This window comes from Adiantum capillus-veneris, chromosome 25 (genome assembly GCF_014529385.1).
Source record: "Adiantum capillus-veneris isolate H3 chromosome 25, ASM1452938v2, whole genome shotgun sequence".
In the NCBI taxonomy this organism is placed as follows: Eukaryota; Viridiplantae; Streptophyta; class Polypodiopsida; order Polypodiales; family Pteridaceae; genus Adiantum; species Adiantum capillus-veneris.
In genome coordinates, this window is record NC_140955.1 from 86,332,830 (window position 1) to 86,359,004 (window position 26,175).

Here is a 26,175-nt window from a genome sequence, read left to right on the forward strand (position 1 = left end):
TTCTGAGGCGCTGCAAAGCAGAAGCGACATAGGAGAGGGCAAAGCACGGGACGTGCAAGAGTGAGCAAAGGAGGCAAAGCACGGGACGTGCGAGGATGCAAGAGGAGAGGGAAGGAATCTCAGCCAATAATAGGTGATTTTATTTTTTGGAGATTCTCTCTCTCTCTCTCTCTCTCTCTCTCTCTCATGTGCTTTTCGACACCTGTGTTACATGCACGTTGGGTTTTTTTTCGCGAGGGCCGGGGGGGGGGGGGGGGGGTGTGTCGAAAAGGGAGCCATTGATTGGTAGTGAGGGCTATTGCAGAAAGGCATCGTGAGGTAGCCCTTCGAGCAGTGCCTCTGTCTGCAAGAGAGGGCAAATCAGAGTCTCCTCTCTCTCTCTCTCTCTTACACACACACACACACATGCGATCAATAGAGCATGCTATGTGCGAAGGGAAGGATTGCTTGTCGAGAACTGTTGGAGAGAGGAGTGCAACGGTTTCAAAGCAGATTGCTAGTCTGGGGCTATGGGAGAGAGATGTGGGAGGCGTAGCATTGCAGCAGAGGGTGTTTGGGCCTTGGGGGCGAGGGGAAGGTACATGCCTCACCTTCGAGGGAGAGCGAGTAGGAGCATATAATTAGTTTGTCCCTACGATATAAGAGAAGAGGGCGTTATTAACTTGAAGCATTGGAAAGGAGGTGTTGTAGGGAATTACGAAGGGTGAAAGGGCCGAGTGCGGAGGTATTGGAGGCCGAGAGCTGAGAAGGGAGCATGGACAAGAAGACAAAGGGCTGCTGTGGAAACCTTGGACTATAGAGAGGCATTCAGGTTGTGTGATGGGTTTGTTCCTCATTTTGCCTTTCCATCTTGTAGTGCACCCCCGAAGGAGCACACTTATTGCTCAAGTGAAGTGATGGTGTGGTTCAGTAATATGGTTCTAGATTGTGGGTTGTTGTTCTCAGGCAAACAAGATGTTGAAGATTGGACGTTAGATGTAGCGCTTCGGTAGAGCTAGGGATGTTGTCGATGTGGATGGTGACTGACGAAGCCAAGTTGAGGGATGTACCACCGATGATGCGAGAGAAAGCCAAAGTTTGGTTCAAGGGGTTGGAAGTTCCCGATCGGCAAACATCAAAGGTGCTTCGAGCTCGTTTTATACAACACTTCAAGTAGAGGATTTTGCATGCAGATTGCAGTGCAAAACTCAAGATATTGAAAAAAGATGTGCGTGAAGAATTTGATGTGTTTTTAGAGAGACTAGAAGCTATCTGGAGACAATTGACTGCTTCTACCTATTTGCAAAATGGAGATGTGTTCAAGTTTGAGAGATACATGGCATGTTTACACCCAAATATTAGAGAGAAGGTGGAGTATGGAGATCCACATATCTATGTTGATGCGGTGTTGCTTGCAAGAATCAAGAGCAAGAAAGAAAAGCGGAAGTGCTAGGACTCCTCAATCTTGAAGATTCTGCCACCGTGTTGTGCAAAGAGCAACTAAAGAGGACACACGCAAGGGGAGGTGCATCGACTATAGCTGACCAAGGGGTAAGACAAGCTACATATTTTGTACCTTATGTTTCTCATGCAACCACACAAGAGGAAAGTGATAGCTACTTCAAAGAGGAAGCAAGCCTTGAAAGGGTGCCAAAGGTAGCTATGCATGAAGAGCAGGTTGTAGCAAGTTCAAAGGTCCATAGTGCAGAGCAGGAGGTCAAGCTTGACATAGAGACAGTGGAGCCAATTCACGAAAAAGATGAAGACTCAGAAGCAAAGTTTGAAGTGGACTTCCATGCAAAAGTTCCAGACTATGAAGACATAGGGAAGGAAGGTGATATGCTATCTACATCAGAGTTGGGAGAAGACAAAATAGAGGTATGTCAAGATGATTTTTCTATGTAGGCAGTTGGGCAACCTTGCCTTGGTGGGCCTGTAGAGGTGCATTGTATGGTTTCAGAGTTGATATATGATCGTGGAGAGGTGGCTCCAGCAATTGACTTGTGGAGACTGGTATAGGTCAACCTATGAGAGCGAGGCTCCATCCAAAGAGGAAGGTGCTTCCAATCTTACAGGTGATGAAGTATGGGGTGAGTTTTTTTCTTGTTTGTTCAATGATGTGGTGAATGAGCAGGTAGTTGTAGAGTGTGAGGGTAAATAAGCACTTCCAGAGCTCGTAGTAGGGCAATTTAATATGATTGATGTTGACGGTTTAGCAAGTGACACTCTTGGGGCTAAAGAGTTGGGTATGGGGTCAGTTTCCGGGTCACTTATAGAGCCTTTGGATACACGTTTGCAGGAGGGTATGTATGCTTGGCTATGCAGCAAGTGAAGACAAACAGCCAAGTATTAAAGCTATGTGCTATGCTATTGACGGACATGTTATTGAGGGTTGCTTTGTGAGGTGCTATGCACCGGTTATAGTGAGTGCATTATATGGATTATTCTATGGAGAGCTCTGATCTAGCAGGTGGTTGGACTATTGCATGCAATACATATGCTTCAAAGTGTTGATGTACATGATTATGGTGTATACAAGGGCTCACAGATACAAGGTTTCTAAAGTACCATGCTATGAAAAGCTACAAAAGAGGCTTGTTTCTCTGTTTACATGTGTAAACAGAGATGGAATATGCATGCTTTGTAAGTGAATGACTATAGTCAATGCCAAATATTCGATTTGGGTGGAGTTTATATCATGCATGGAAGCGCCTTTGGCTTTTTGTTTGATCTTGGAGGGTGGTGCAACTGCTGATTTATTTTCTCTCATTATTTCTATACTATCTATTCTGTTATTATATATCATACTTTACTTGTGCACTCTCATTATATAGCAACTATATATCATTTTCTCAACCACTATATATCATTTTCTCTTATACAGACTTATCATATCTTTAAATAATGTTGTAATTGAGCATAAATGCTGAACTAGGGGTTGGGCAATGATGGTGTAGCTAAACCTTGTCGACTCGAGGCAGGCCAGAAGCAAATGCATGGAAGCATGCCAGAGTGCTTAGGCAGCTGCTTGATGCAAGGTACAATAGGTATCGCCAGGATGTGTATGCCAAACGTGACATTTAGCAGGTCAAATCTTTACATTCGGAGCTATGCCAAAGGGAAGCAGCTTGCTACACATTGATGATCAGGGCGCGTTGGTACTTTGTTGTATATACAAAGTGGGTGGACCAATTCGGCGAGCTCAATGTTTTCTTGTGCTGGAAGATCGGTGTTTGGCAGTTAGCTATGCCAAGCAATTGCGGATTCAGGTTATGTGGCCATGGATCATCAGCCCAAGAAAGTATTTTTATGAAGTATTGTGAGATGTGAAGTTACGAGGTGGCCTATGCTCACAAGGGGCTGGGAGGCCTTGTTGTTATGGCATGGCGCAGAGTCGGATGCCATGTGATGCTTCTTGTAAGCAATGTGCTGAGTTTGAATTAGAATGGGCATACAGCCGATGGGAGAAGAAGAAGACGGGAAAGGAGGCTAAAGTAGGCTAGGAGGTGATGTATTGAGAATTGGTTATCGGCATGCGCGAGCGTGTGAAGTGGAGCGAAGGAAGATGTTTTTTAAGTAGGCTAAAGCTTGGAATTAACTACTAATGCATGCAAAGGGTGGGGCTACAGTGGGAGACGTGGGGGGCTGCATGCATTAAGGGGGAGTCTCCAGAAGCATAGGATGAGGCCGAGAGCTGGAGATAGATAAGGAGGGGAGCAGCGTCCAGCGGGCACGCTGCAACCTGGGGGAGTTTTTTTTGGTGCCCGCCAAGAGAAAGAGAGGAGAAGCCAGTACTGCAGGTCGCAGCAGTTGAGGAGGGTAAGTGGGTCCTCCAGTTCAAGGAGGCCGTGGGTAATTGAGTTGCCGAGAGCTGGCCTGGGAGAGCGCAGATGACTGGTGTGCAAGAGCGACACCTGCAGGAGCCTTTGGGTGCTGAAAACAGGGCCGCAAGGTCGGAGCGCTGGGATGCAAGGGTCAAGTGGGGTTGAGAACGTTGCAAAGGGGATGAGATCACTACAGGAAGAGTCGCCAAGGGGTGAAAGGACGTGACTGACAGGGGTGGAGGAGAGCGGAGGAGACAGCGTGGCCTCTGGGTGGTGTAGTCCAGGCGGCATGCTGCAGTTGGGTGTCACCAGGCGGGTGAACTTGAACTCTGCAGGCGATGATAAACTTCGAGCGCTGCTGCTGATGTGGCAGCAGCAGTTGCCATTAAAAACTTTAAGATTTTGTAAATCAACGACTATCGAAGCGCTTGAAGCACTCAAAAGTTAACCGCAAGTGCAGAGGAATAGTTGGGGCTGCCTGGGATGTGGTGAGCAGGTTGGAGAGCCCCACAATAGAGAAGAGGGCATTATTAACTTGAAGTGTTGGGTGATGTGGGGCCTTAAGAAGGGTGAAAGAGCCAGGTGCAGGAGGTCTGGGAGATGAGAAGGGAGCATGGACTAGAAAGTGGACAACCCCGGCATGCTACAAGGGAGCATGGCTTTTGGGAATTGTAAGTTAAGCATTGCTAGAGGGCATTTTTTTAAGGGAAACTCATCCTTGTATATCCGTATTTTTTGCTACGAAATTTGATAGCTCCACTCTCAAAGCCGTGTCAATCTTTTCTCTTGCTCTCGTGTCTAGTGTTTGCCAATGTATATATATGTATGTGTGTAATTGAGAGTTTTGTGTGCAAAAGGTACAAGGTTTGTGGGTATCGAGTGTGCAAAGTGGAGGTAGACCTATGGTAGAGTGAATGCATGCCGGGTGCTTTGCAAGGGCCGGTGTGCTGATTGATGTTCAATTTCTTATCTTTGGGTGAGGGTGCTCTAAACAGTTAGTGACAGAAGCTATCATGATAGGCCTTCTGATTGGATATGCGTAGTCTAGGTTGATTAGGTACGGATACGAGCAGGATTTGTTTGCACATTGTGTGTCGGAGTGTGTGATCATTTTTGAAAGACCGTTTGTAAACGATTGGGGAGATAGAACTCAATAATAGTATTGCCACTAATCCAAAGAAGGATGGGCAACTTGTAGGTATTGATCTACTGCTAAAGGATATGCTAAGAATATATGTTAGCGAGAAGCAATCCAATAGAAAAGGTTATTTCTCTAGTTTGGAGTTTACTTACAGTAGTACCGCGATTAGTTTAAGTCTATTCATGCTTATGTATGGTTTTCAACCTAGATCACCAGTTACGAGGAAGTTCATAAACTAAGAAACTTCAAGAGGTCAAGGAATTCCTCCAAGACGACTTGAATATGTTGACACTAAACAAGCATGGGATAAGTACAAAAAGTATGCTGATGATAAACATTTACAAGTTACCTTCACAAAAGAAAAAGAGCTATTTTTACGTGTACCAGAGCATTTAGAAAGTAGTTTAAAGAATAAGTAACACATAAATTATCTCCAAAATATTGTAGGCCTTTTAAGATACTCCAACGATATGGAAATATGGCTTACAAACTCTTATTACTTGCACACTCGTATTCATACGGTTTTTCATGTAAGTTGTATACCTAAAGCTTGCATAGGAATGACAATGTCATTGACTTGCATATTTTAGTTGATTTCATTGAACCTATAACCCAACTGTAGGAGCCTAAGCATATTCTCGACTATATTCATGATCTACGTATGCATATCTGAAGGAAATGCCACTTGAAAAAACATTAGAATTTTTGAAACGCAATTTTTCACGTTTGATTTTAAAGACAAAACCCTTCTCTAAGGGGAGAGTACTATCAAGCCAAGGGCCAAAGGCTAGGAGGGCCAGTTTGAACACCGGTTGGGTGGAGAGAGAGATTCTAGGCTCCCTCTAGTCTCACATCTAATGGATGGAATAACATCTTAAGTGAATGCCCAATGTGATCCCGATATTTATTTTGGCTTTAGGTATTTATTGGGTAGGGCAATTTGTTGAGGCGGGTACTTAAAGCCCCCATGCTTGTATATAAGAAACTCTCATCTTCCATTGTGTAAATCACTAATTCACTGCCCAGTATATAAGAAACTCTCAGCTTCCATTGTGTAAATCACTAATTCATTTCCCAGTTGGTTGGTCAAGTAACTCTCTTACTCTTTTTTCCTCTCGTGCATTCTATCCCTTCTCATTGTTGTGCTCTTTTGCATCATCGACTTTGACATAAAGGCCTAGTAAGAGGTGTTACCATATACATGTGGTAGTGATGTGTGTGAACACACTAGGACCGTCGGGGCATTTTTTCCCTCTTTAGGAGGTTTTTTCCCGTGCATTGTATATACGCCCATCACTTTAGGGCTATCTAACTTTCCATTGCACACTAAGTATTACACTCTCTATTGTGTGCCTTGAGCTTCCTTCGTCCTCTCCAAGCTGTGTGTGTTTCTCTGCAGCCCTAATTCCAACAATTGGTATCAGTGCAGGTCACGTCCTCCCGGGCTTAGTCGCCAGCTGCTCCAGCACACGTCTGCTCACCTTCTCCGATTTCAGTGAGCTTTGGCGAGCGTTCGCAGGTCGACAAAAATTTTGGGCTCATTTCGGCATCTATTTCCACTACAAGCAGTACTGCACAGGCTATTTCGTCATTTTGTGCAAAATTTCTTTCAGTGCCGTTTTCTGCATAACAGGTGCCGTATAGTCTTCTACGGTTTGTGCTATATACCACAGGTTATTCCCGCTCCGTTTCTCCTATTTTCGGACAGTTTTCACATCAGGTGCAGCATTTACCATGGCTGACAACAACAACACAGATGTGTTCAAGATGTTTGTTGTTGAGGACAAGTTGGATGGGGACAACTACCCTATGTGGGCTTATATGATGAAACATGTTCTTGTGTCAAAGGGTGTCTGGAACATTGTGCAGGGCATTGATGTACGTCCTGGTTCTGCGGATGTAGGCGATGTTGAGGATGTTGCAGGTCTTGCTGCAAGGATTGCAGCTGTTAGAGTTGTTTTGCCTACGGCAGAACAAGCTCGTTGGGATGTTAAGCGCAGGCTCATGCATTGATTGCGTTGTCTGTGAAGCACACCATTGTTCCTCACATCCGTTCTGCAAAATCTGCAAAACAAGCTTGGGATATTCTAGCAGGTCTTTATGCAAGCCGCAATGAGGCTAAAATTGCTTTGCTGCGTAAAGAGCTGGAGTCGAAGATTATGCATGAGGAAGATGATATGGACACTTTCCTTGCTAGTGTCAAGGATATCAATGAGCAACTTATTTCTGCAGGTGAAGTCATTTCAGACAGTTCCCTTGTGCAGACGGTTTTTGATGCCTTACCAGATTCCTACCAGACATTTGCTAGTACTTGGAGACTGATGACCCAAGGAAATCTTGAAGTTGTCAAGTTTGATGCATTATGCACATTGCTGTTGCAAGAGTCACTTTCTAGAAAAAACAGGACTAGGCAGCGTGCAGTTGAACAAGCCTTTATTGCTTCTCAAAGAAAGGGTGGTAACAGTAATGCAGCCACTTCTTATGGTTCTGCTGCCAGTGGAAAAAATTATGTTCCTAATACTTCTGCTGGCAGCAACTCGTCTGAAAATTCTGGTGATAAGGGTAAAAAGAAGATACGTTGCCATTATTGTAAAGCCAATGATCACTTGATCAAGTCGTGTCCTAAGTTGAAGGCCAAAGAGGCTAAAAAGAAAGAGGGTGGTTCCACTGCAAATGCTGGTTCCACCACAAATGCAGCCATTTTTGAGTCTTCTGTGAAAGGAGACTGTGTTGCTGATGTTGATGCAGAATGGGCTTTTAGCGCAGAGTGCACTTACAATCCTGCTGTCCATGATGCATGCTTGTCAGTTGCTGCAGATTCACATGTGTGGTATTTCGACAGTGGTGCTACAAAGCACATTACCTCACATCGTGAATTGTTTATCTCTCTCGAGTCTGTCCCTCATGGGAATTCAGTCACTTGTGCCAACAACGCCTCTTATCCAGTTCAAGGAGTTGGAAAGATTGTGCTCACTGCTGCTAATGGCAGTTCCTTCACACTTGTTGATGCACTTTATGTACCTGGGATCAAGAAGAATCTCTTGTCTGTATCCGCACTTGCTAGACTTGGACCATTAGGAAATTTCGGAGGTCATTTGGAGGGCCTTCTAAGAAAATGTATTTTTTGCACTCTCTCTCTAGAAAAAATGGCAAATAAAAGAGCTGGGTCTTTCATAGTAAAAGTTTAAAAAGTGTACTTTAAGTAGATTCCTTACTCTTTTGAACATTCGTTCGTAGTGATTGAGGGATAATCCTCTTTTCAGTTGCATTGAATGAACCTCGTCAATATGGAGGGAATGAGGCTAACATGGAGGGACGAATCCGCGGCCGCTATTCACTTTCCATTAAACCTGCACATTTGGCTAATGGCGCACTCCTCAAATGGCACAAATGTTACCCAGAAACGAGCCAAATATCACCTTCACATTGATTTGGACAATGAGTACCAACCATTGATTAAGCGCAGTAAAACAAACACACATATACCTCCCGCTTCCATAGACACGCTCAGAGCTCAAGGAGCTAAACACATAGATATCTGGACGAGAGGCTCTCTCTACCCTAAGAATCCAATGACTAATGCGTCTCCACCGTTTGTCAATCCTACAAGCTTATTGACCTTTGCTGGTGATGGAGAAAAGGGCCTTCTGGGTTATTGTAAATCACTTACAAGAGAAGCTGAAACTTACAAGATCATTCTCCAAGCTCAACAATGTGAGATTGTTCGCCTTTCACATTTACATTCTACAGATCAGGTTACCATTTTGCAACATAAAACAGAGGTACAAGAACTGAAAGAAAAGGTGCGAAGTTGTCCAATGAAGGACACCATCTTGGGTGGTCGTATCCGAAAGAAGAAATTGCGCAATCTTGAAACATTGCAGGTTGCATCAGGAGGTCTCAAGAAAAGAATCCGAGCATTAAGGTGATGCTTCTTGGTTGGCTACATTGTCTTAGTTAAGTAATCTTTTTGTTTTTTCTTGTTATGCATTGTTTTCATGTGCCTAAATAGTGTTAGTGAAGCAAATTTTCTGTTATTTACTTATGCATTGTCTTCATGTAGAGATTCAATCTATCCTGACAAGGAAAACATTGACCCCAAAGCCAATATAGGAAAGAGATTGAAGCCACTTATAAGTAAAAGCCTGGCAGCAGATATAGTACATGACAAGAAGTTTAAGGTCCTACAACGAAATGTAGTGGACCGCTTTATTTCAGAGAACTCAGTGCCTGCAAAAGAGATACAAGGCACACTTGATTCACTTGGTGTAAGCAAAAGAGGGTATTCGGCTATCCAAAAGTCTGTCTCATCCATCTTTGTTAGGAAGGGTATAAAATCCAAACTTCTACCATCAGCCTCAAGTGTTTGGAAAGAGAGGCTTTAGCTTAACGAGGCACGGGGAGACTATCTTGGACAGCCCTTTCATATTAAAGCAACTTACAGTGGCCATGGAGCAAACATGGCATATGATGAGTTCAACAATATTTTTATGGACCTGCGGATATTACAGAAGAGAATGGTGGAGTTTTACAACATCACATTTGAAGAGTCACGTGGGGTATTACATTTTGTGTTAAAACTGGATGAGTGTGAGCTTGTTAAAGAGAAAAAGCTAGAGCGTGTTACTATTACTTTAATGAATAGAGCCCTCTCAAAGTGTCCCAGTGATGATCCTTTATATTTTAGTGTTCAATCAGAATCTAACATATGGTGGCTTGGTGCGTTTGAGGTAAGCGAGATTCTCAAGTAAGCTCAAATGTTCAGATCTACTTAAGTCTCATTTATTTTGTGTTGCAGGTAAAGAAAGAAGATCATGAGATTCTATATTGGGTGTTCCATCGAACTAATATTCCGGAGGTGATTGATCGACAGACTAACCAAGGAGAGGTACTACGTCTAGATGGAAGGGGAGACCTTCAAGTTCAGTGGCATCTTGCAGGTGACCTCAAAACATTAAAGTGCATGTATAATTGTGGAATGGGTGCAATGGCAAAGTCACCGTGTTTGTTCTGCATGGAGCCTGCAAAGGTCATGGACCCAAAGTGGTGGAGAAAAGCTCCAACACGTCACATTGAGGATCCTGCTTTTCGACTGGTTTTGAAAATACCACTTGTGAATGTCCACATTTGTGCAATGCATGCCCTTTGTAGAATTGTGGAGAAAATGGTCTACTTATACATCGGGTTTGCTTGGAAGATTAAGAACTCCGCAGAACGACAAGTAGCCCTGCAGTGCTTAGAAATGGTACTGTCGGATATGGGGCTTCATGGTGGCAATGTGAAAATCCAGCGGGATGAAAAGAGATCAACTGCTGAGAAGGATGTCCCATGCAAACCATCCATCGGTGGGGTGAAGGCACGGAGGTTTTTATCTAAGCCCCAAGGTACAAGAGATCCAAAGCTAACAAAACATGGAAAAATATATAACACATCTTATGTTAGCAAGGTAGAGTATCAGAGCTGGAAAAAGCTACATATTGCAGTCAAAGACCACGAACCAACTACTCGTAACGCGAAGACTGAGGTTTGGCGATCAATAGACATCCTATTTTTGATGTGCGACAAAGATGACTGGTCACAAGGTGATATGAACAAGTTCAAGGAAAATCTCAACCTTCTGAAAAAATCATTCAAGACAGCATGGACAGACACCCAGATTACTCACTACATGGTATTATCATGTATTTCTTTCTCTCTTATGTGCAAATATGTGACTGTAAAACATTCTAACTAATCTGTTTTCATATCTAGCACATCATCTTCAATCATTTGTCATATTTTATACAGAAGTATGGGAGCCCAGCAATATGGAATACCCAAGGGATGGAAAAGTCTCATTACATGGCGAGAAATGTTTATTTCACGCACACACGACATGGTGGCTCTCGAATCAAGGCTAACAGTTTGAGAGAACTATTTGAATGGTTCTATCATAGAATCATTCATCGAATGCAGGCAAAAGAAGTCTTGGCAAATTCAGCAACAGCACAAGCCATCAGACATTTACAACAACAAAAAGTTAAAAGATCAATGGCATACAACAACTCCGGAGCTCGTGAAAGTCAACGAAGGTGGAGAGAGACAATGGTGTATGTGAATCACAAGTGGAGAAAGATACTCTGAGTGGATGACATTGTACAAAATTTATGTAATACATGATCTTATACAATTGCTACTTGAAGTGTATCAAGATTTTGAAGGTTCAATTTTGTTTTTTGGCACGTCACCCTTGTAACGAATCATGAGATGTTTTCCATACTTTAAAAGTTCATCTGGGTTTTGTCTACCAAGAGCTAGTGCCATTGCTGTGTAGGTGTAGTAATACGCTGCCCGACCACCTGTATAGCCTGGGCAGTAACCAAAACAATCTCTAGCAAACACTTTGTCCACAAGAATGACTTTATCTGCACTTTTGGGCAGCACCGGTCCACCCAAGAAGCGTGATAGTGTCTTGAATGTGTAAGTTGCTATTGAACCCTCTTGTGACATGGAATTGTGAAAAACTACTATCGGCGACTCGCAAAGCTTTGAAAGGTACTGTGCTAGGGCCGCATCCCTTCCTCGATACTCTCTTGTCCGACGCCGAAGGAAGTCATCCTTGTCAGCAATCCAAGACTGCACATACCATGTCAGAAGTGACACAAAGAGAGAGAGAGAGAGAGAGAGAGAGAGAGAGAGAGAGAGAGTTACCATGAAGCTCTCATCCTACAGAAAGAGGTTTTCTTGCCACAGGTCTACAGATGTAGTTGACCCCTGACCTGAATGGTTAAACCAATCCTCCACTTCTTTGTTACTTTTCGATGGTCTTAGGCTTTGTCTTATTGCTTGGAAGGTGGCTTCATCAGGTAGTGTCTCCTTGTATTTTTCAGCTTTCTCAAAGCATCTTCGAAGGCATTCCATTGGATTGCTGGATGTTTCCATTGCCTCATCATCACTACTATCCTCTGAAACAAATCCACTCCTCTCCTCTTGGACTCTGGAAATAATAGCCAGGGAGAAATCCTCCCTTAAATAAAAGACACTTTGCACATCATGTAAGAAGATATAGGTCCTGTCTCCAATCCTGAAGTCAGGCACAGCAGGCAACATCATCTGAGCATGCTTCTCAGTGAAGTTGCTGACATCCAATGGAAGTTTGATTTCTGTGGTTTTCACAGAGAGCATCTTACTTCTTTGTACTTCAATTGCCTCAACCTCAAGGTCAACTGTGTCTTCAACCTCCTCGACTTCTTGCATATGAGTTGTCTCCTCGCATTCTTCATCTGGTGCTGCATCCTGCTCCTCTAACACCTCATCAGGATTCTGCATGAGGAATCCAAACAGGCTGTTCAGGTAAATCATAAAGCCAAAGGCTTCCTGAATGAGTTTGCATTCTTTTTTATGCAAAGGGCAGGCTGAATGTCTGCAAGAAGGTGGTAATTCCCTATACTTCTTCAGTCCCTGTCCCTTTCCACCACAGTCATTTAAATGCACAAGAGTCATAGTAGGCAGAACAACCCTTCCTACCTGCACCATCACTTCAAACTTATCTCTGTAGGACTGCAAGAAATTATTGTGCTGAGCTAACAGGTCTTCAATGTCAAACTTTGGATTACCCTAGAGAGCTTGAAGATAGCGACTTGGATGAGCGCACTATTGATCTAACAAAACATGACGTGCCACCACGACAAACCCCTACATCCGATACAGTGGAATCACAACGGGCCGAGGGGGTCATATCAGCAGAAGATGAAAGAGCCGAGGATGAGGAAAGGTCAAATGAGCATATGGAAGGTGCTAAGGTACAACCAGAGGAGACAATGAAAGAGCCAAGTCAGCCAGTGGAGGAGCCAAAAGAGCCTATGGCTGAAACCCAAGATGAGAAAAGCAGGCCTATAGATGAGCAAAAGGATATGGATGAGGAAAGCAGGCCTAGGGATGCGCAAAATGATACGGATCAGGCAAGGATGTATGAGGCAAGCCGATCAACCGAGGGAGAGGAAAAGACCTTGGAGGAAACCTTGAATGAGGCAGAAAGAGCCATGGGGGAGACCCCTGATGAAGATGTGAATGATGACTATGAAGATAAAGCAGAGGAGAGCAACAACGATATGAACACTACAGAGACCCAGTATGGACCCTTGCTACCTGTAGATACGGTCGTTCCGGTAATGTCTATTCAAGTATGGCAAAATATGTTCAGCTTCTAACTACTTATATGTACTTGTCAACTTTTACAGAGGTTGATTATCTTGGACGTCGATGGATTGCTGCTGATGCGGGTGCCTCTCGGTGACAGAGGACCCTTTGAGGATTTGCAAACGTTTTGGATGGGAACTTGTCGAGTCGTGGTTCGTCCAGGAACCAAGGAATTTATTCAGTTTCTTCTTTCGCGCTTCAGAGTTGCCATATGGTCTTCAATGCAAAGGCAAAACTTGTCGCCACTAGTTGCAATAGTTTGCAGTGTATGCCACGCTCACACGTCAGATTTTTCCTTTTTGTATGATCAAAGAAAATGCGTTACCGTTGAGGGCCACTACCACCCTAAAAAACCACACTTACCTCTTTTGTACAAACCGTTTAGCCAAATCGGTGTACCCTTTGATGCAACTAATACACTACTAATTGATGATACTCCTGAAAAGGGAGAACTAAATCCGCCGGGAACAACTGTCTCACCACCTTCTTTCGAGGGGCATTCCTTCGATTTTTACCTTGAAGACATTCTGATTCCATACTTACAGAAATTGTATCTCAGTCCATTGTTCACAGACGAGTTTGTACTTTCTAATGAATTAAGATGACTCTTCTATCATGTCTTTGTCTTGTCTAACATATAGAGAGACCTTTGTATATCCTTGTAGAGCTTACTTCGCATTGCCTCCACCATTGTTTCCTCGGGAACTGGCCATTCCACAGTGTTCCAATCGGTTGGTAGAGGCACTTTCACCAACATGCCATTCTTATTCCCTGAGCTGAGTTGGTAAAAGTGGTCATAAAAAAAGATTCCCTCATCAGCCAGTCTTTTGCTGCTCCTCTCTGAATACTGTAGAGAACCAATGTGGGCATGAACAACATGGAAGAGGCCTATTATGCACTCCACAGGCTCCCATTGCTCATAAGAAGAGGGATAAACATCTGCAATATATATAAGAAGAGTTAAACTAAGAGTATCAATAAGTACAAATGACAAATCTAATGTAATTGAGCTGTGAAGAATGGAGACATTGCTCATAACAAGTGGGAGAAACATTGCAAAATATATAAGAAAAGTTATAATGAGAGTATCAGTAAGTTCACATGTCAAGAGTACTTACAATTGCAACGTGGTTGATGTATATCTGATACATTTCCACCGTTTGCTATCACCTCAGGATGGGTAAACACATGCTGAACAAGAACTTCCTTTACAGATCTTTTGCCGATTTCAACTTTGAAATCCAACACTCTGGCCTTCCATGCTGAGCGGTAAACGTTGATACCACTAGACCTCTTGGGTCTTCTTGGTTGCATGAGGACCCATGAACCTTTGTTTATCCTTTGTCCGACCCATTGGTTCTCTGCACTTATTGAAGCTGGTATTGTAATTGAGGATATGCTACTACTTGGCCTTCTAGGCAAAGTGCAGTTGTTGGTTGTTGGTGTGAGAGACGGTAAACACTTGGAGCCTCTTGGGCGAGAAGACGTGGACGCCATAGCTCTCAGAGAAAAGCTTTAGTGGAGGGAGATTCACTTTGAAAGCATTCTAATGGAGGGAAAGTGTTTTAGAATTCCAATATCTTGTGCGGGCTTAATGGTCACCCTCCAGTACGTTAATGACCATAAGAGAATATCAGAAGTGGGACCACATGCAAGCACCTAAAAGCTCGGTAAAAGGAAGGAAATTACTATGCTACAATCCTAGATTCGTGAAAGTTTTATGCTATTTTCCTATTTTTTGAGTCTTTCCACGTACTTTCCTACGTAACGTAGCCTTCATGCTCATTGGACGCGCTCTATTTTTCTCTCTCTTCATATGGCCCTCCAAATGACCTCTGAAATTTTCTAATGTTGTAGTCAAATTTGTGGATGACAGATGTACAGTTCATGATCTCAGTTTTGGTGATGAAATTGTTGCATCTGGGCTTTTGTGCCGTGGGCTGTATAAGCTCACTTTGTATGACAAGTGTGGACAAAATTTTTCAAATGTTGTTGCAGATTCCAGGGCTATTTCAGATGCAAAACTTTGGCATGCACGTTTTGGTCATCTGAATTTTGCCAGTTTGCTGCGTTTGCAGAAATCTGATATGGTTGCTTCTTTGCCACCTCTTGAAGCACCTGTCAAACATGTTTGTGAAGGCTGTATTTTGGGTAAGATGTAGCGTTCTAAATTTCCAAAGAATGGTTCAGTTCAGGCCACATGCAGGTTGCAGTTTGTGCATAGTGATGTTTGTGGACCCATGCAAATTCCGTCCTTGGGCAATTACCTGTACTTCGTGACTTTCATTGATGATTACTCCAGGCATGCATGGATATTTCCGCTTAAAGCGAAGTCTGAAGTTTTTATGTGCTTCAAACAATTTCTGGCTATGGCTAAAAATGTCTCGAAATGTACTATGGACACCCTCCGTTCCGATCGAGGGGGGGAGTATATGTCTCATGAATTTAATGCATTTCTGGCTAGTCGTGGGATAAAACACCAATGTACAGTGCCTTATACGCCTCAGCAAAATGGTGTTGCTGAGAGGAAAAACAGGTCACTGAAGGAAATGGCACGATGTATGGTCAAAAATCAAGCTTTACCGCATTCTTTTTGGCTTGAGGCCATCATGTGTGCCACTTATGTACTTAACAGGTGTCCTACGAAAGCTTTGCAGTCTATTACTCCATATGAAGCATGGCATGATAGAAAGCCTTCTATTGAGCACATGCGTGTTTTTGGCTGTTTGGCATATGCTTTGGTGCCACAAGTGCAGCGCAGAAAATTGGATGATAAGGCTGTCAAATGTATTTTTGTTGGTTATAGTGCTGAAAGCAAAGGTTACAGGTTGTATCATCCGCAAACAAAACGTATTCTGGTTTCTCAGGATGTAGTGTTTGTGGAAGATTCTCTTCAGCCCTTGTTGTCATGTACTAGAGAACGTAATGTAAGCTCACAGGACATTTATGACACTTTGTTGCCTCTTTTTAGTGGTGCAAATACGAATGTAAGTTCCAATGAGGCAAATGTATAGCCTATGGGGGTTTCTGAAAATGTTTTAGATCAGCCTATTACTGATGCAGATGTACATGATGTACTTGATGAGGAAAGGGCTGAAAATGAGCAGGCTAGAGGTATGTCAAAATGGCTGGTGCACACTTTGCGTGAAAGTAAATTGGATGCACCTTTGTCTAGTCGTACTCGTTCAGGCTCTCGCCATGCATCTTATGCATCAGATTGTTATGCTTTGGCTGTGTCTAGTTTACATGATGTTGAGGAGCCTCTGTCTTTTGATGAAGCACAGAATTCAGAAAATTAGATGGCTGCCATGCAATCAGAATATGATGCACTTATAGAAAATGACACATGGACTTTATGTGATTTGCCTCCTGTCAAAAAGGCCATTGGTACAAAGTGGGTTTACAAGTTGAAACGCAAACCGGATGGTGAGATCGATCGCCATAAGGCTCGACTTGTTGCAAAGGGTTATGCACAGCAAAAAGGCATAGATTATGAAGAGACTTTTGCTCCCACTTGTCGTATGACTATTGTGCGTTTTCTATGTGCATTGGCAGCTCATTTTGGTTGGGATGTACATCAATCAGACATTGTTACTGCTTTCTTGAATGGTGACATATTTGAGGAAGTTTATGTAACGCAGCCTCGCGGTTTTGTCATAAAAGGACAAGAGGACAAAGTGTGCAAATGTAACAAGGCTTTGTATGGGTTGAAGCAATCTCCTCGTGCTTGGTATGAGAAAGCTGACACTCATTTGGTCAAACAAGGCTTTCGTAACAATCCAACAGAAAGCACATTGTATGTAAAGCGTGAGGGTGATGTATTTCTCATAGTGGTTCTTTATGTTGATGATTTGCTGATCATTGGACCAAATGAGAGACATATTGCTGAATTTAAGGCTGATTTGAATGCTACTTTCAAGATGAAAGATTTGGGGATGTTGCATCATTACTTTGGTATACAGTTTAAGCAGTGTGATGGTGGTATTGTCTTGTGTCAGAAAAGTTACATAGAGACATTGCTATGTAAGTTTGGACTTGAGGATTGCAAACCTATTGCCACTCCCATGGAAACAGGTTTGAAGTTGAGTCTACATGATGCTGGTGATCCTGTTGATGTCACTCTTTACCAAACTGTTGTTGGCTGCCTCATTTATGTATGCAACACGAGGCGGGATATTCAGTTTGCAATCTCACAGGTCAGCAGATTTATGCATAGCCCAGGGTCTAAGCATTGGCAGGCTGTCAAGAGGATTTTCCGCTACCTTAGTGGCACTTTACACCTTGGCTTGTTTTATCCCAAGGGGGGATCATTGCCGCCAGCTTTACATGCTTTTTCGGACTCAGATTGGGCTGGTTGTTTTGACACGAGAGTGTCCACAAGTGGTTTTTGTTTCATGCTTGGCAGTTCATGTATATCATGGTTGAGCAAGAAGCAACCTACTGTGGCCACTTCGAGTTGTGAGGCTGAGTACAGGGCAGTCTTCACAGCTACGGTTGAGTGTGTATGGCTCAGACGCCTTATGGCTGATTTGGGTGTTGGACAGGACACTGCCAACACTATCTACACTGACAGTCAGAGCGCATTGGCAGTTGCGAGGAACCCGGTTTTTCATGCTCGCACAAAGCACATTGAGGTGCATTACCACTATGTCAGGGAGAGGCTCTCAGCAGGAGAGATCAACTTGGCTTATGTGCCAACACAGGACAACCTTGCAGATCTTTTCACAAAGGCATTGTCTCGTGAGAAGCTTGAAGCTTTCCGCAAAGCTCTGGGCTTACTCCCCTTTGTGGACTGATCCTGTCCTCAGGGCATGGCACTTCCCTTTACTCATGTGCCAGCTCTCGTTCATCGCATCACTCCAGGGGGGATTTGTTACCATATACATGTGGTAGTGATGTGTGTGAACACACTAGGACCGCCGGGGCATTTTTTCCCTCTTTAGGAGGTTTTTTCCCCGTGCATTGAATATACGCCCATCACTCTAGGGCTATCTAAATTTCCAATGCACACTAAGTATTACACTCTCTATTGTGTGCCTTGAGCTTCCTTCGTCTTCTCCAAGCTGTGTGTGTTTCTCTGCAACCCTAATTCCAACAAGAGGTCCACAATTGATCTCCATAGTCATCCTTCTAATGTGGAGATCCATGTTGCATGGAATCAAAAATCAAAGGGGAAAAGGACCTACACAAATTACAATCTTATTGACAATAAATGTGTACCCTTGTGTACCCTTGGAATCAGTGGTTCCCATTGCTAATCTATCGTACAATTTGGATACAAGAAAGTATTAGTTTGATGATGATGATGATTGTAAGATCTTCAATGACTATGTCAAAGATATTCAAGTGGTGCTTTAAAGATCCATGACAATCTTTATTGACATCCATACCATTATTGAATCGGTGTATGAAGAATTTTAAATGTATACAAAGGTTTATCTTGTGACTTTACAATGTGTTCTTGAATGTTTTATGTACGTTATTTCTTGGAGAAAGATATTCAAGTGCATGAACAATGTTTGAAATTCTAATTAAAGTGTTGTATCAACATGTCTAGTCTATGTCATTTTTTATACTTTTTCAAACAAATGTTATACGTTGATAAGTCAACTTGTTATATATTCATTTTTGCAATTGATCCATATAGAGGTTTTAAGTGTTTAGATTTTGGAAGTCAATCACCCCCAGGGCACTCATTTAGACTATCCAACTTACGGACAATCCAACACTTATGGTGTGTTATGATGGTGGCATCGGGCATGACCTTTAAAGTGAGGGTAGAGGCAACAAAAGAGAACCATGATGAGAGACAATGGGGAGATGTGACTACTTGGTTGGAGGGTTGTTGCTTTGATGGCGACAATTGAAACCCATTTTAGGAATGGCAGCGTCAATGAGGAAGAAAATGTCAATGATGAGGCATCATTGTCGAAGGAGGTGTCAACCTAATAAATAATTGAGTTGCCAATCCAAAATGTAGAACGCATGGATTGATATCAATAATAGAGGATAAAATACTCCCATAGTTCCTTTTTTGGCGCAGTAACTTATCCTTTGTTTTCCTCTTCGACTAATCACATATCTATGCCTCCCACTAAAGCAATTGTCTCGGGTGTTGTTTAGTGCAACCATGGAGTTGTTCAGTTGCACATAAGTGTTTCCCATGGGTATACACCCAACAAAGGGGCATTTTGAGTGCACCTTGTGTGCAAGTTCCCCACCGAGGGGGAGATATTCAATCCACTCCCAAAAACCAAAGTTCACGAGGGAACTCCAAACTAGACAGTGAAGGAGGCTCTGATAACAAAAACCATGTGGAGATCCTCCTTCACTGTAGAGAGAGCAGATCAAAGCAACAAGCCAACAAACTCAAACAATCCCATGTAGAGAACATAGGAAATCAAGGTAGACAAAAAAGAAAATGAAAAAATAAAGAAACGAATGAAATCAAACAAGACACGTGCGCTAAAGTAGAGTTTGGGAACACCCAACCACACACACCCACCTCAAAGTCATTTTTAACACTAGTTTGGTACCAAAAAGGACACTTTAGTGTCCTTTTTTCACGAATTTAAATAAAATGACACATGAAATCTAGAGAAGATCTCAAGAAATGCTTTAGCAAACTTATAGAATGTTATCCAAGTACTCATAAAAATAATAATTTGTCACTTTTGTACACAACCTCTATAGTAACTACACTCATGAAAAGCACCTACGCAAAACGGCAGTCAATGTTCCACTACTCGTCTTTTAAAAAAAAATCAAGATGGTGCATGCAATAATCCATGGTGACTACTTATATATGTATGTATTTGAAATTTTTGTAAATGTCACGTGAAAAAAAAAATCTTTGTGACTAAAAATAAATATAGAAAGTTATATGGGTCAAATATGCAACATTTACGAATTCAATCAACGACCACAAATAACAATAAATTTGTCTAAATTTTCAATGTCTTATGATGCATATATACTAGATTTATGACTCCATTACGTAAGGTGATACTATTTGATAGTTATGCAAGCTGCATTTAATGATTTATGTCATATCCCAAAAAATTACGCATATCATAATTCTTATTTTTTATTTATCAAAGATTAGCCTTAAAACAAAGTCTATTTTTATATTTTTTCATTTATCTTACTCATTTATATACAAATACCTCATATGAACACAATCGGGAAATTTATATACTCACCTTCTTTAGTTTTTTTATTATAACAAAAAATGTAGTATCATAACTAAGTTATGAAGCTTGATTTCTTGCTATAATAAGTTTTTTCCTATCCATACATATTGAAATCTATCAAAATCTTATTTTGATGATAATTTATATTCAATTTATGGAAATTTTGTTGAAACTGCACTAAATTTTTATGATTTTTCCTCCTTAAAATTTATCATTATAATCTTAATTTGGTATTAGTTTTGACAAAATTAAAATTTAAGTATGTTCTTCACCTCATAATTGACGCAAGGTATGAACATGAATTGTAAATTTTGTTTCTAGCTTTACCAAATAATTATGACAAGTTGAAAAAACAAGACACTTTGGTGTCTTAGGACACTTGAGTGTTTGTTTACAAAACTATTGTTAAGAGCACTAGGAGAATAACGCATGCAAAAACCAAGCTCCACACACACACACACACACATCATTGTTGTAAGATTTCAAGTTAGGGTCTCATCAACCTGTCGAATATCTATCACTAGGATAGGTGCTTGCAACAAAGGTGCTTTTATGGATACTCACACATCTTGCCGTTATAACATTAATGCAAGGGTCTCATCAACCTGTCGAATATCTATCACTAGGATAGGTGCCTTGCAACAAAGGTGCTTTTATGGATACTCACACGTCTTGCCGTTATAACATTACTGCAAGGGTTGGTATTGTGGTTTGTTTGACTTGGTGGGTTGGTGGCGGATGCCATGGCTCGGTTAGAGCATGGCTTTCTTTGTAATTGGTTTGTTTTGGTTTAATATTTATACACTCACTATTGTGAGTGTGTTTTTTTTTAACATTAATGTTTTTTTTTTAATGTGCCCAAACACTGCTCGATTCAAGGCCATTTTGAGTGGGTTGTTGGCTTCGTCCAATAGATCTTGATTAAGAGGTGTCCATTGAATTCATTCCATCTCATAGTCTTACACACACGAGACCTTTTTTCACCAAGCACAAAATGCCATACCAACCCATGCATCATTCAAGACATAATAAAAGCACTTCTCAAGCCTGCAGATATGCAATACAAATCCATGCATCAGCCAACAAATAAGGCTCTTCTCAAACTTTCAAATGAACATCATAGCTATTTTCCTCACTTCCTTGTCTCTTGACAGCTTGTGATATTTTGCCACATGCACTTTTGAATTTCTTGCAGTATTAATTTTACATACTCATAAGGTTTTTGAGGCAGGAAATTCTCCCTCAAGATTGTTCTCCGAATAGGAAAGGGGGAGATGGTGGAGCATGACAAATCCATGCACAAAATGTGGGGCACCTTAGAAAGAATTGTAGAAGAAAACCCCTCTATTAGCACTATTTTTACACTTATATTGAAGAGAAACTTGCCGATCAAAGCACAACAAGCATACAAAATACCCAAATTACAACCCAAAGGACATTGGCTACTATAAATTTTGAAAGAGCTTGTTATGAACAAATTTTGAAAGAGCTTGTTATGCAGTGTGAGCTTGTTATCATGTCCTCAGAGAACTTACATTGTTGTAAACCCTACTACATGTGTGCATATAGCAAAGTTCCCCTGATATTGGGGGCATGGCAAGAAGGCATTGGGAAGGTTAGCGGGAGAATCTCTCTTACTCTCCCCTATACCACCCTTGTTGCGTGTGCTGACAGATTCCCCCCCCCCCCCCCCCCCCCCCCCCCCCCCCCCCCCCGCTCCCAAGCATCCACTCTATCCATCTCCTCTAGCATGCCCTGTTGAAAATAATGCAAATGCAAAAACTAATAATTCTAGACCATCAATAGCTCCCGGACCCTCTATAAGCTTCAACTTCCTATTCTGTATTCTCATTAGCATGTGAAGGCCTAGGCAAGTCTCACTATCTAGCCACCTCAACTACTACTTCCCCCTGCCTCAATTGTGGATAAAATTGGAAAATTGTATCAAAATTCACCTACAAAGTTTCCATTTTTCCGTCTCTTGACTAAGAAAAAGTAAAAGGGGGAAAAAAAAAGAGGAAGAGGGGGGGGGGGAGGGGGGGATGTTTGATTAAGCGGATCTAAGAAGCCTTAAACCTGCACTTAATGCTCTTCCAAATCTACTTGTTCTTTAGACCTACATATACGTCTTCTACCATTTTGGAAACTAATGCTAGCCCCAATGACCTAAGGCTTTTTATGTCCTTTAACAAAGGCACTACTAATGGGAAAAAAAGTAATTTAGCATGAAGCAATAGTGCACATTATGAGCTTATAAAAAGCAAAACATAGGGCAGTACTTTCCCATATTAGTGGCACAAAAACACATGATGGTGTTGCAGGGCATTACTTAATTCAATCCAACTATGTTTCCCACCCTCGGTAATGGAGAATCCATCTCTTTAGCTCTCAGTCATCTCAAGTTCTTGCAAACCTGGGTTTGGCTATAAAATGGTCTCTTTTCATGTAGAAGCTTCTCTTTATTTCCTTATTTGTTAGTGTATCTCTACTATTACATATACTCTTTTAGATACAAGGTCAATAACACAAAGCAGTATCATGTAAGGGAGATCCCTTATTGGAGTGGTGGATGAAAACTGAATAGCTTGCATTCTCTCCTCTTGTTAAGGATGTACCACATGTATGTTTCATGCATTAAGCACTACAACCATAGATAGTGATCGGAATGCTATAAATTCTTGTAGTAGCAAACTTGAGCAGTAGAAGTAGACTCCATAAGCCTACTAGACATTATGCCAATGGGCAATAGACTTGTCTATACTCTTAAGAATAGAATTCCATCATGAAGACAAGTAACAAGAGTTTGGAGATAGAGCGATCATGCATGTGGGAGTGACTGCCCATCCAAATCATGCTAATTAAGTGTATGCACGCATTCATATTACTCATAAATATATATTTTAGTACCCCCGTATCATTTACCCAAGTGCATGCACACATTAATATGCACTCATAAATCCATATATCCATATATTCTAGCCCTATGCCTAGAACGTGCCCTAGTACCCCCATATCATTTATCCATATATTCTAACCCTATGACTAGAACAGGCTCTAGTACCCCCATATCATATATCCAAGCAAACATCCACCATGGCATGTCAACCCGGAAAAAAATTTCTAAGGAGCCCAACAAATGCCATCTCCAAGAAAAACAAGTGATAAAATCACAAGGCCTTGGATGGGTACAACTAGAAGGACCACTTACATCCTAGGGCTAGCAATTTAAACATCTAAGAGAAACCAAGACCTAAACATATTGCAAAGAGACTATCAAATTACATACTTTCTCATGCTCAAGGTAAAATGCATCTAAACATCTTAATTCTATCTTAGCTAACATATAATTGCCATCTTATGTTAGTCGATAAGCGATGTGCATGCACAGTGCACACAATTACCTGTAGATCTACTATAAGAAATATTACTTAATATTACTAAAAAAATAGCATTAGCGATTGCTATGTTGAAATGTATAAGCAAACATGCAAACAAAATACACACATTCATACCAATTTAGAGGAAAGAGAAGGTGAGTTCATAGCTATTGGAAATAGAGTACCAAGAAAGCTTGACTAAGTTTAACTTTTCTTGCCACTTTTCAACCACAATGCCATAAGCATAATGCACAGAACATGAGATGAGAGATATGATTACAAGGGCTATTTAGTTTTATGATAGCTTGTATTCTTTAATTTAGAAGCCTATCTACATAGGCTCAGAGCTTCAATTATCTTGAACATCGTGGAAGTGAAGAATTTGTCTATATGTAGTAAAAACACCTCTCCTCCATGAGTGAGACAACTATACAAGACACAACCTGACATTCTAGGAGTGTCATTTTTACGATGGCCAACCCAAAGTACATGTGATTGTCTCTATCCAACTTGAACAACCCTCAAAGCTGCAAAACTAAGATGTATATGCACAAGACAAAGGGAAGATACCAAGAGTGGCATATATGTGCATGCATGTGTGTGTGTGTGTGTGTGTGTGTGAGAGAGAGAGAGAGAGAGGGGGGGGGAACATGTGGGCTTTCATTATCTAGACCTATAGTTGCAGAGGAGCTTTTTGACTTGAGATCAATTCAAAGAAATCAAACAATATTGAGATGTTTATCAGCATTTATTTAGTCCTATAACCCATTAGGAAAAAATGAAAACCATGGGGAAACTACATACACCAAAGAAACTCGACCAAGGCAACCAAGACCGTTTATACAAAAAATAGTAGACTTAGATTTGTGTTTACATGATACCAGATTCTTGGTGAGCATAAACATGGGCGCATTTTTCCACATTTAGACAACAGTTGCACACAAGCGTAAGTCATTGCATGGATTGTAGATAAACACCCTTTTGTAGTCATGTTCTTCTCGAACGCAACAAGGCAGGGAGTTATAGAATACCTATTCCTATTATAGCCACAAGAAGTTTTGAACAGATTCTCACAATAATTCCCTCGTTATGACTTACCTCAACATCATGAGCTTCTGTGAGGAAGGCACAACATACCTAGCTAGGTATGCGGTGCCTCTCGAGCAGAAGCTCATGATGTTATGCATTGTATGAAAAACATTGAAAAAGGCTCCCTCTTCCTACGTGAGAAAATTTCTAAATCTTCTTGTGAGCCCACACTTAAAACAACAGGAGCTAGAGCCTTCTCTCAAGGCGCAATGAACTATGGTAAAAAAGAACACTGTACAGCATCTTGCAGACTACTATTTGTCAACTAGGATCAATCGAGAGCTGCACACCAGCTACGGGAAGCTTGCTGATGTCTAGGACGACAGGCGGTTGCACTCCCAACTCTCTGCATTTGCTCAGCTCAGCAGCAAGCAGGTACCCTTTTAGACAACTCAACTTAGTTGGCATAGAAAGCATTCAACAATTCGTAAAGTGAGAGAGATACTCCCATGGAGCGCCTTGGCTTTGGCATGACAACTTACAGGAGAGGACAGACCTCTGATTTGCTACTAGCCGACTAGCCTTGCCGGAGGTAAACCTCTTCCACCTTTCATGATGATGATATCAATCTCATCATTACTTTTACAAACTCTTCCTCTTTGATAAATGCCCACGATGGGATTCCACCAATCGAAAAATGTGGGCTCGGCAGCCAGAGGTGGCGCACACAGGCAGAGGCAATCCTGGAGACAAACAGAAATGCTGCGTTAACTCTCCCGCCACCCCTGTCGACCTTCCTTGGCTGCCTGCAGACTTGCCACGCTTCGTTAGAGGGGCTGAGGCTCGTAGCCCTTTCGGCTAGCTGCAGCCTGAGAGAGAGAGAGAGAGAGAGAGAGAGAGAGAGAGAGAGAACATCTGTCTCCTTTTCACGATTCAATGTTGCTATCAATATTGTTTGTCTTTCTAATGAGTATCTACCATCTTTTTTAACCAATCAAAAACTATCTATTTTTTAAACCAGATGTGGAGTATATTGGCTTGTCTTGGTAATGAGTGTCATATTGTGATATTGGTTCAGCAAGTGAGGTTAATCTGGCTCTAAGGTGAATGCCATCACCTATGCAGCGTGCAGCAAGAAGTGAAAGAATAAGAGGACAAGAAATGATGCCCATCATCTCCACCAATGTGATGTACACGAAGGACGAGACCAAACTCGGCCTCCTCTCCACAGTGAAGCAGCCCATTATATTGATAACCAGAAGGAGTACAACAACCTATCATTATCTTGGCACCTACTTGAGGGTTCACACCAAGGCCGTCCACCGGCACACACCACAATATATCCATTCTAACCAATAAAAAATAATACTTTTTTGAAAAAATCACTTTCTTTTTTCATTTGCAAAAAGGGAACACATCAACTATGGCCTTAGCCCTTTGAGCAAGCCAAAAAA

At 41.8% G+C, this 26,175-nt stretch overlaps 1 protein-coding gene across 1 annotated transcript; it reads left to right on the forward strand.

Moving 5' to 3' along the window:
- Window positions 1–268: 268 nt before the first annotated feature.
- Window positions 269–4,590, forward strand: LOC147425211 (uncharacterized). Its single transcript, XM_086500518.1, has 4 exons — window positions 269–606; window positions 691–811; window positions 946–988; window positions 1,500–4,590. The coding sequence occupies exons 1-4, from the start codon at window positions 406–408 to the stop codon at window positions 1,882–1,884; spliced, it is 750 nt and encodes a 249-aa protein (XP_086356644.1). The 5' UTR covers window positions 269–405; the 3' UTR covers window positions 1,885–4,590.
- The last annotated feature ends 21,585 nt before the right edge of the window (window positions 4,591–26,175 follow it).

Coding starts and splice junctions, on each gene's coding strand:
- LOC147425211 (XM_086500518.1), top strand. CDS start 406: ATGCGATCAATAGAGCATGCTATGTGCGAAGGGAAGGATTGCTTGTCG. Junction 607..690: donor TCACCTTCGAGGGAGAGCGA/GTAGGAGCATAT, acceptor GAGGTGTTGTAG/GGAATTACGAAGGGTGAAAG. Junction 989..1,499: donor ACGTTAGATGTAGCGCTTCG/GTAGAGCTAGGG, acceptor GACACACGCAAG/GGGAGGTGCATCGACTATAG.